Below are 9,709 nucleotides of genomic sequence, written 5' to 3'. Positions count from 1 at the left end.
CTCAGCTCTTCAGCTCAAACCTAGCACTCTACCACTTGATCCACAGCGCCACTTCTGGCTTTTTTCTTTTTGCTTATGTGGTATTGAGGAATCGAACCCAGGGCCTCATGCATGCAAGGCAAGCGCTCTACCACTGAGCCATACTTCCCAGCCCTGAGAGTCCTTTGTTTACATGGAACTAACCATGACCTGGTCACCACCATCCCTTCTTGCAATCCTCTCATTAGGCAATGTTCTGAAGGAGCTGAGTGACCCTGCGGGAGCTGTCATTTACACAAGCTGCTTCCAGGTGAGTGTCTTCCTACCTCCCCAGCACCTGGCCTTCCCTGTCTTCCTTCCATTCCCATGTGAAGCATGGCAGTGCCCACTGACCTTTCTCCTTCCTTCCTTCCTTCCTTCCTTCCTTCCTTCCTTCCTTCCTTCCTTCCTTCCTTCCTTCCTTCCTTCCTTCCGTCCTTCCGTCCTTCCGTCCTTCCTTCCGTCCTTCGTGGCTGTGCAGCTGGGTGACCCAACCCTGAATGCCCTGGAAATCTGGGGGGCTGAGTACCAGGAGTCAAATGCACTTTTGCTGAGATCCTGCCACCGGGACTTCCTGAGTCGTGTCAGTGCCCGGGAACGCTGCCCCGCCTGCTTTGTGGGTACTATTACCGGAGACAAGAGGGTAAGTTGGGAACAAAACTTGTAGGCAGGCTTGAGTTGTCTGGAAGGCCAAGGGAGGGAGAAGAGAAGAGGATGGTGATATGGCAAATAGATATGGGAATAGACGTAGGCAGGAGAGAGAAGGTGGGATTCTGCAGAGGAAGCCAAACAAAGGGCGGAGGGAGCATGTCTGTCCTGACGTGTGTGTGTGTGTATATGTGCGCGAGCGCGTGCACGCGTGTGTGTGTGCGTGTGCGTGTGTTATTCCTTGCTATATTTGTAGTCTCATTCCTTCTGGTCCATAGATAGTGCTGGTGGATGATCGTGAGTGTCCTTTGGGAAGAAATGGCCAGGGAGATGTTCCCCCAAGGCCTCCTCCAACCCCTGTGGACCTGGAACTAGAATGGGTGCTGGGCAAGATGCCTCAGAAGGTACGCGGAATAGAGATGGAAATGTGTTTTCCCTATGGCCATCTTCCAAGGCCCCCCCAACCCCACCCTATACACAGGTGCTTTGTCACCTGTGTGTCTCCATACTTGGATTCTCCAACATCCCAGTTGCTGTTTCCATCACAGGAATTCTTCCTCAAGAGGAACCCTCCTCTGCTACAGCCTCTATCCTTGCCACCTGGGCTGAGTGTGCGCCAGGCTCTTGAGAGAGTTCTAAGGCTGCCTGCTGTGGCCAGCAAGCGCTACCTCACCAACAAGGTTTCCCATGCCCTACTAAGACCCCTACATCCTTCCTTCTGCTTATGTCCTCCCTGGCATCCCCCCCCCTCCCCCAGCAGGGACTCAGGTAGAGGGCTCTAGGCCTGAGGGCAGGGAGGTACGTGGCAGGGACAAGATACCCTCTCTCATGGCCTGGTCTCCTTGCTGTTCATCCTCTGCATGCGCTTTCCTACAAGTTGGGGCAAGCCAGATCTCCCACCAACCTGTGTCATCTCCCTGTCCCTTTACCCTCTTGCCAACTGTCCCTGGGTCCACAGGTTGACCGCTCTGTAGGTGGCCTCGTAGCCCAGCAGCAGTGTGTAGGGCCCCTTCAGACTCCTCTGGCTGACGTGGCTGTTGTGGCTCTAAGTCACCAGGAGCTCATAGGGGCTGCCACTGCTCTGGGAGAGCAGCCAGTGAAGAGCCTGCTGGACCCCAAGGTTGCTGCCAGGCTGGCTGTGTCTGAAGCCCTCACCAATCTGGTGTTTGCTCTAGTCACCGATCTCCAGGTGAGTCTCCCTGAAGCTTCTGCTTCAGCCTGGCCTTTTAACTATTTCACCATCAGTGGCTTGTTCTCCTTCTTGCTCTGTCATTTTTCTTTTAAGCTCTTAAGCTCCCAGACTCTGTGTATCTCTCTTTGCTAATGCCGACATCACTGTTCCCAGGATGTGAAATGCAGTGGGAACTGGATGTGGGCAGCCAAGCTCCCAGGGGAGGGTGCAGCTCTGGCTGATGCCTGCGAGGCAATGGTGGCAGTGATGGCAGCGCTGGGTGTGGCGGTGGACGGTGGCAAGGATTCCCTCAGCATGGCTGCCCGGGTTGGCACGGAGACTGTGCAGGCTCCTGGTAAGGCGTGGCGCTCCCAAGAGGGAAGGAGAAGGTTATGGGGCTGATGTCGTGTTTAGTTCCATCCTCTTCCCTTGTTATTTTTACAGGGTCCCTGGTTATCTCAGCCTACGCTGTCTGTCCAGACATCACAGCCACCGTGACCCCTGACCTCAAGCATCCTCGGGGAAGAGGTATGTATGCATTCCCTTCCCTGCTCATTCCCTTCCCTGCATTGTTTGAAACCATCCTCGGCCTTGTGAGCCCTAGGCACCATCTTCTCGGCACCAGGCCGTCACTTTCTGGCACTGGCAGTCGGAGGCATTATGTAAGGCTGCAAATGCTTTAACGATGGATCTTCCTGTCCCTGTACCCCATGCCTTCTCCCCAGGCCATCTCCTCTATGTGCCTCTAAGCCCTGGGCACCACCGCCTTGGGGGCACAGCTCTGGCCCAGTGCTTCTCCCAGCTTGGGGACCGTCCTCCCGATCTGGACTTTCCTGAGAACTTGGTACTATCCTTTGGCATCACCCAGGACTTGCTGAGAGGTGAGTGAGCCTGGGTGTGTGTGGTGATAGTGATTCACAAGCTGAGAGAGCTAGTATGGAGCGAGAGCAATTCAGGCCTTACCCCTAGTTCTGTGTATGCCTGCCTTCTCCCCCCTTCTCCCCAGCTGGTTAGCAGTGTGTGGAGCTGAGTGTCTTCTTCCTCTAGATCGCAGCCTCTGCTCGGGTCATGATGTCAGTGACGGAGGTCTCATCACCTGCCTGCTAGAGATGGCCTTTGCTGGGAATTGTGGGATAGAGGTCGATGTGCCTGCCCCAGGAGTCGATGGTAAGATACTGAGGGTCTCTCTTAGGCCTTAACTGCCTTTCCCACCCTGCAGACCCCATCTGGTAAAGAATAGAATATCTCTGGCTTGTTTGCTGAGTCTTCCCTGTCTTCCCTCCACATCTACCCAGTGGCACTCTGTTTCGGACTACAGCCCTCTCAGACTTCCCACAGTCCCTGGCACAACTCCTAGTCCCATCTTCCAGTTCTTCGTCCCACCCTGAGTCTTGGCAGTACCCTTGTCCCCTTGACTCACCCACCTTGCTCCCTCAGCGCTGACAGTGCTGTTTGCTGAGGAGCCTGGCCTAGTGCTGGAGGTGCAGGAGCCAGACGTGGCTGGAGTGCTGAAGCGGTACTGGAGCGCTGGCCTGCACTGCCTGGAGCTGGGCCACACAGGGGCGCCTGGACCTCAGGCCATGGTGAGGAAGCCAGGGAGAGAGCAGTGCCCATGGGAAGCTGGGAGTTAGGAAGCCTTGGGCCACCGTGTCGGCCATGGAGGGATGGTTCTTTCTTCTAGCCCTTGATTGATTATTGTCCCCTCTCCAGGTCCGGGTGTCAGTGAATGGGGATGTAGTTGTGGAGGAATCTGTTGGGCAGCTGCGAGCCCTCTGGGAGGAGACCAGTTTCCAGCTAGACAGGCTGCAGGCAGAGCCACACTGTGTAGCAGAGGAGGAGCGGGGCTTGAGGGAGCGGATGGGGCCTAACTACTGCCTGCCTCCCACCTTCCCCATAGCCTCCGTGCCTAGGGAGCCAGGTAAGGGCTTGGCTTGCTTGGGCTTGGAGCATGGAGTGAGAAGCCTGGATGCCTGGGCCAGCCCTGGAGAAGTTGTTTGGGGAAATAACCCTCAGGTCCAAAATCACTTCTTCCAGGTGGTCCCACCCCCCGAGTTGCCATCTTGCGAGAAGAAGGCAGTAATGGAGACCGGGAGATGGCTGATGCCTTCCATTTGGCTGGGTTTGAGGTGAGCAAGGTGGCTGGCCAGGGCTGGGGGCCTTGCCTCAGCAGCCTTGGCCTGTGGCTCTTCTGACTTTCTCCCTGTCCTGCTAGGTGTGGGATGTGACCATGCAGGACCTCTGCTGTGGGGCCATTGGGCTAGACACGTTCACTGGTGTGGCCTTCGTGGGTGGCTTTAGCTACGCAGATGTCCTAGGCTCTGCCAAAGGTTAGTGTGCAGACTGCTGCAGCTCCATGTACATAGAACTGAGGAGGTACCTTGGCCCTCTTCTGGGCTAGGAATTGGCTTGTTACCTCTACAGAGCCAGAGAAGAGTGAGCAATCTGGCTCAAGGTCAGATACTGGCAGAAAGCTGAGGTGGGTGGGCTGGGTGGGGCTATGCCAACTTCGAGGGTGCATGTCCTATCTAAAGGGGCAGCTGCCACCCAGCTTGAGCAGACAGTCTTGTGGGGAAGATGGCTGCGCATGCTCAGATCTTGGAGTTCTTGAGGTAGGGTGTTGCCTTGTAGCCCAGACCAACCTTAAACTCTGAATCTTCCCATCTCAGTCTCCCAAGTGCTAAAATTACAGGCATCCCTACCATGCCCAGCTAAGGCCAGATTTTTGGTGTTTTGAGACAAGTGAAAATATAGTGGGTTTTTTTGTTTCGTCCTACATGGTGTTAAGAGTTTGAACCCAGAGTTTTTTATGCATGGTAGGTAAGCACTCTACCCCTGAGTACATGCATCTTCAGGCCAAATCTCATTTTTATTTGTTTTTTAGTCTTTAAAATTAGTTTTTTATCTGGGTGCCAGTGGCTCATGCCTGTAATCCTAGCTCTCAGAATTGCAGTTCAAAGTCCCTGTGAGACTCTTACCTCCAATTACCCACTCAAAAACCCAAAGTGGTGCTGTGGCTCAAGTGGTGGAGCACTAGCCTTGACCACACAGAGGCTCAGGCACAGTGTCTAGGCCCTGAGTTCAAGCCCACAACTGACAAAAATAAATAATAAATTATTTTTAAAATTATCTCTAAATCATTGTACAAAAGGGTTTTTCAGTTGGACATGTCAGTTCATGTATGCAATATATCTTGATCATTGTCACCACCACTCCCAAATCTTATTTTTAGTTGTTAGGTAACTAAACTTTGTGTGTATTTGTGTGTGTTGGTCTGGGAGCTTGAACTCAGGGCCTGGGCATTGTCCCTGAGCTTCTTTTGCTCAAGGCTAGTGCTCTAGCCCTTGAGCCACAGCTCCACTTCCAGTTTTTTTTTTTTTTTGGTTAATTAGAAATTAGTCTCACACACTTTCTTGCACAGGTTGGCTTTGAACTGTCATCATTAGATATCAGCCTCCCGAGTAGCTAGGATTGGATTACAGGCAGGAGCCATTGGCACCAACAGGAAATTTTTTTTTTAATGTGCCTATGGTCAGCAAAAAAGAAAATCATGGGCTGCTTTTGGCATTAGTGAGAGCTAATTAAAACAGATGAGGAGGGCATAGGGTATAGCTCAAGTAGTAGAGTACTTGAGTGCTAGGTTGAGTTCAAACCTCAGTACTACTTAAAAAAAAATGATAGGGCTGAGCATGGTAGCTCACTCCTGTAATCCCAGCTACTTGGGAGACAGATCAGGAGGATCACCAATTGATGCCAGCATGGGAAAAGTTGGGAAGATAACCCCCCCCCCCAATCACAACCAATAGGCTGGGCAGGGTGGTGTACCCTATCATCCCAGCTACCAGGGAGGAGCAAATAGAAGGATGAGGTCACGGCTGGCTTGGGCAAAAATGCTGACCAAATCCCCCAAATACCTAAAGCCAAAAGGGCTGGGGACATAGCTCAAGCGATAGAGCACCTTCCTGGCCAGGACAAGGTCCTGAGTTCAAAATCAGGTTCACCAGAAAAAAGAGAATAGTAGTACCTAAAGCAAATAAGACCATTTCTTCCCTTGAGCATTCCCAGACTTCACAGAGAGGGCAGGCTTGCAGGCAGGAAGGAGCAGCTGTCCCCCTTCATTCTTCATTTCCCCTTTTCTCACGTCAACCTTCATGTTTCTCCTAGGATGGGCAGCTGCGGTAACCTTTAATCCTCAGGCCAGGGCTGAGCTGTCGCGCTTCAGGAAGCGGCCAGACACCTTCAGCCTAGGCGTGTGCAATGGCTGCCAGCTGCTGGCTCTGCTAGGCTGGGTAGGAGGCAACCCCAGTGAAGAGGCAGCGGAGAAGGACCATGATTCCTGGCCAGCCCAGCCTGGCCTTCTGCTTCGCCACAACCTGTCTGGGCGTTTTGAGTCTCGATGGGCCAGTGTGCGTGTGGGGCCGGGTCCTGCCTTGATGCTGAGAGGGATGGAGGGGGCTGTGCTGCCAGTGTGGAGTGCCCATGGTGAAGGTGAGACCCGAGAAGACCCGGGGGTGGGAGGGGTGCCCCAAGGTTGGGGGGGCGGGGCCCGAAGGAACTTGGCTTTCACCATCGTTTCCTTCCAGGTTACATGGCATTTTCTTCTCTGGAACTCCAAGCCCAGATTGAGGCCAAAGGCTTGGCTCCCCTCCATTGGGCAGATGATGACGGGAACCCCACAGAACAGTACCCCCTGAATCCCAATGGGTCGCCAGGGGGCGTGGCTGGCGTCTGCTCCCAGGATGGCCGGCACCTGGCGCTCATGCCACACCCTGAGAGGGCTGTGCGGCCTTGGCAGTGGGCATGGAGACCCCCTCCGTTCAACACCCTCCCCGCTTCCCCCTGGCTCCAGCTTTTCATCAATGCCCGGAACTGGACCCTGGAGCAGCGCTGCTGAGCAGGCTGGCGGCGACCCCGGCCCACAGCGTGTCTTCCAAGCGCCTGCTGCCCTCTCCTTCATCGCCTTCAAGAGCACCCCACAGGCTTGCCTCCTGCATGAGCAAGGACCAAAATGCCCATAGTAGCTCAGTTGTTAATCTGCATCTGTTAACCTGTTCTCTATTCTGTTTCCTAACCTGGTTTGCCTCCTTCCAGCCCCAGGAAACAGCCTGTAGCTAATAAGACAAGAGTTGGAGGTAATTTTGCTGGTCCCCCTTCACTCTCCAGAAATTACCACATTGTGTCTTACTTCCCTCATTTGGGCTCTAAGAGATGTTTTAGGTCCCTGACTCCTCTCCCCCCCCCCCCCCCCATCTATTTTTCTTTCTTTCTTTCTTTTTTTAAAAATTGTTTAAAACAGGATCTTACTCTGTAACCCAGGCAGCTTGGAATTTCCTTCCTGCCTCAGCTTATTGGGCCTATGCCACACCTGGTATTATGTCCCCCTTTTCTCATTGGGGTTTAAAGTGTGGAGGGCATATGCAAATCTGCCCTTGTGGAATCAGCAAAATGTATAGTGGTAGAGGTGAGGAAGTTGCTTGCAGGATTTTCTCGTGATGGGATTTTAGGCCATGTCTCAGAGACATCCTGGGGCCTGCCTCTGAAGTGCATATTCCTGGAATTTGTTTGTCCTATCTTCTTCAGTTCATTAATGTTTCTAGATTAGCTATGGTACTAAGCAGTGATGCACCTGAATTTAAAATAACACCACTGAGCCAAGCCGGTGTTGGACCTTTAATATGTATTATGAGCTCTCATGTAAATTTAGCAAAGTACTTGATAGTTCCTCTTCCCCTTTCTAACAAAGGAAGGCTTATGGGTAATTATACTGCTGAATTTCTAAGGAACAGCTGCTTCCTACCACCAGGAGGTCACACTTCCTGGAAGCAGCTGCTCTTGCTGGCAGTTGTCCTTCATCATTTCTTGTTTCCTTTGCTCACAAAGATGTACCGAGGTCACTTCCTCAGGACTGCTACATTGTTCGAGTTGAATTGGTTGACTCTTTCAAAAAAAGTTAGGACATGTTGATTAAAGAATTTTTTTCCTAAAAAATGAAGCTGGTAATTTTTAATTTTTATTATTATTATTATTATTTTTGTCAGTTGTAGGGCTTGAACTCTGGGCCTGGGTGGTGTCTCTGAGCTCTTCAGCTCAAGGCTAGCACTCTACCACTTGTGCTACCACTCCGCTTATGGTTTTCTGGTGGTTAATTGGGGATACGAGTCTCATGGACTTTCCTACCCAGGCTGGCTTTGAACGTTGATTCTTAGATCTCAAGCTCCTGAGTAGCTAGGATTGCAGGCATGAGCCATCGGTGCCCTGCTGAAGCCTGTAATCTTATATCCCTGAAAGCATGGTACAGCGGGTAGAGGGAGCCTTTAGGAAAAGAAAAAAATGATGGACAATGTGTCATATTGTAGGTGCCTGCTCTGTAGGCTGGATTGGCTTACCTTGACTGATGCTTTAACATTTGGGCCATGCCTCCAGGCCTGCTTTTTGCAGATTATTTTGGAGATGGAGTCATGGGCTTTTCTGGACTGGTCTTGAATTGCGGCCCTCTGGATCTCAGCTTCCTGAGTAGTTAGGATTATGGGTGTGCACCACCAGGGCCTACCTTGCTGTGTTTATTTTTGACACAGGTCTCACTTTTTCCTCAGGACAACCTTGCCAGTGATCCTCCTGTTGATACTTTTTACTATAGCTGGGATAACGCATATACCACCACTCCTAGCTTTTGTTGAGGTGGGGTCTTGTGAACTTCATGCCTGAGTTGGCCTAGAACTGTGATCCTCCCAATCTCAGCCTTCCTTATAGCTGGAATGATAGGCACATATAACTATCCTTACTATTGATGGAGATGGAGGGGGGGTCTCGAACTTTTTGCCCTGGCTGACTTTGAGCTTTGAACCTTGATCCTCCTAATGTCAGCCTTCAGAGTAGCTAGGACTACAGTCATGACCACCAGTCCCTGTCCTCAAAATTTTGGAGGTAGTTTTTGGTTTGGTAAATAATATTCTCAGCTAGTATCCATATAGTTCTGTCCTTGGCCCAGTTCTTCTCTTCCCCACCTGAGACCCTAGCAAGTCACTTAGGGGAGGGAGCTTTTCCCTTCCTCTGCTTCCAAGTAGGGATTTTAATTTGATAACGTCATACTTCAACATCACTGGGGAGCTGGTGCTGCGACTCCCTGGGCTACCACTGCAAACTCTTCTACCCTCTTCAAAGAAAACCTTGCCCAGAGGCTCATTGCCATTCTATTACACAATCTTCACTCCTCAATGCTACTGACTTCCACATTTCTCCCTGCAGAAGAGATTGCCAATTGGTCTCCAATATCTGATAACCCTCTGTGGCTACAGAACATCCAAGATGTTCACTAGGGTTGTGCTCACAGACAACAACCAAGGCCTTGTGGTACACACTTAGACCTTAGATACTAAGTAATTGGATACAGGAGATCATAAGATAGAGGCCACCTCAAGGAAAGGTAGTAACATCCTCATCTCTAGCTGAGAGCTGGGTATAATTCTAGCTACTATATAATACTAGCCCTATAATTCTAGCTACTCAGGAGGCTTGAAATCTGGAGGATCATAGTTTGAAGCCAGGCTGTACAAAAAATTCTACAAGACTCCATTTCCAAAATAACCAGCAAAAAGCAGAACTGAGCCAGGCATTGGTGGCTCATGCCTGTATTCCTATTTGGGAGACAGATCTAAGGATCAAGGTTCAGTGCTAGCCTGAGCAGTTAAATCCATGAGACTGGAATAAACTGTTCAAAAAAAAGCCAGATGTGGGCTGGGAAGGTGGCTCAGTGCTAGAACGCTTGCCTTGCATGCCTAAGGCCCTGGGTTCGATTCCTCAGCACCACGTAAGCAAAAAGAAAAAAGCTGGAAGTGGCGCTGTGGCTCAAGTGGTAGAGCGCTAGCCTTGAGCTGA

General features: G+C 51.4%; 1 protein-coding gene across 1 annotated transcript in view; it reads left to right on the top strand.

Moving 5' to 3' along the window:
* Positions 1-7,816, top strand: part of Pfas (phosphoribosylformylglycinamidine synthase) — a 17,987-nt gene extending 10,171 nt beyond the window's left edge. The window contains exons 10-24 of the mRNA XM_013013117.1: positions 228-289; positions 500-661; positions 945-1,070; positions 1,215-1,346; positions 1,625-1,855; positions 2,012-2,192; positions 2,282-2,365; positions 2,563-2,718; positions 2,885-3,004; positions 3,275-3,420; positions 3,548-3,755; positions 3,851-3,963; positions 4,050-4,164; positions 5,999-6,322; positions 6,418-7,816. Coding sequence (XP_012868571.1) covers positions 228-289; positions 500-661; positions 945-1,070; positions 1,215-1,346; positions 1,625-1,855; positions 2,012-2,192; positions 2,282-2,365; positions 2,563-2,718; positions 2,885-3,004; positions 3,275-3,420; positions 3,548-3,755; positions 3,851-3,963; positions 4,050-4,164; positions 5,999-6,322; positions 6,418-6,728 — 2,471 coding nt within the window. The 3' untranslated portion in view covers positions 6,729-7,816. The remainder of the gene's footprint in view (positions 1-227; positions 290-499; positions 662-944; positions 1,071-1,214; positions 1,347-1,624; positions 1,856-2,011; positions 2,193-2,281; positions 2,366-2,562; positions 2,719-2,884; positions 3,005-3,274; positions 3,421-3,547; positions 3,756-3,850; positions 3,964-4,049; positions 4,165-5,998; positions 6,323-6,417) is intronic.
* The last annotated feature ends 1,893 nt before the right edge of the window (positions 7,817-9,709 follow it).

Source organism: Dipodomys ordii, unplaced genomic scaffold (genome assembly GCF_000151885.1).
Source record: "Dipodomys ordii isolate 6190 unplaced genomic scaffold, Dord_2.0 Scaffold19, whole genome shotgun sequence".
Classification (NCBI taxonomy): Eukaryota; Metazoa; Chordata; class Mammalia; order Rodentia; family Heteromyidae; genus Dipodomys; species Dipodomys ordii.
The sequence above is the reverse complement of the archived record's forward strand: the minus strand, read 5'-3'. Positions and strand labels throughout refer to the sequence as shown.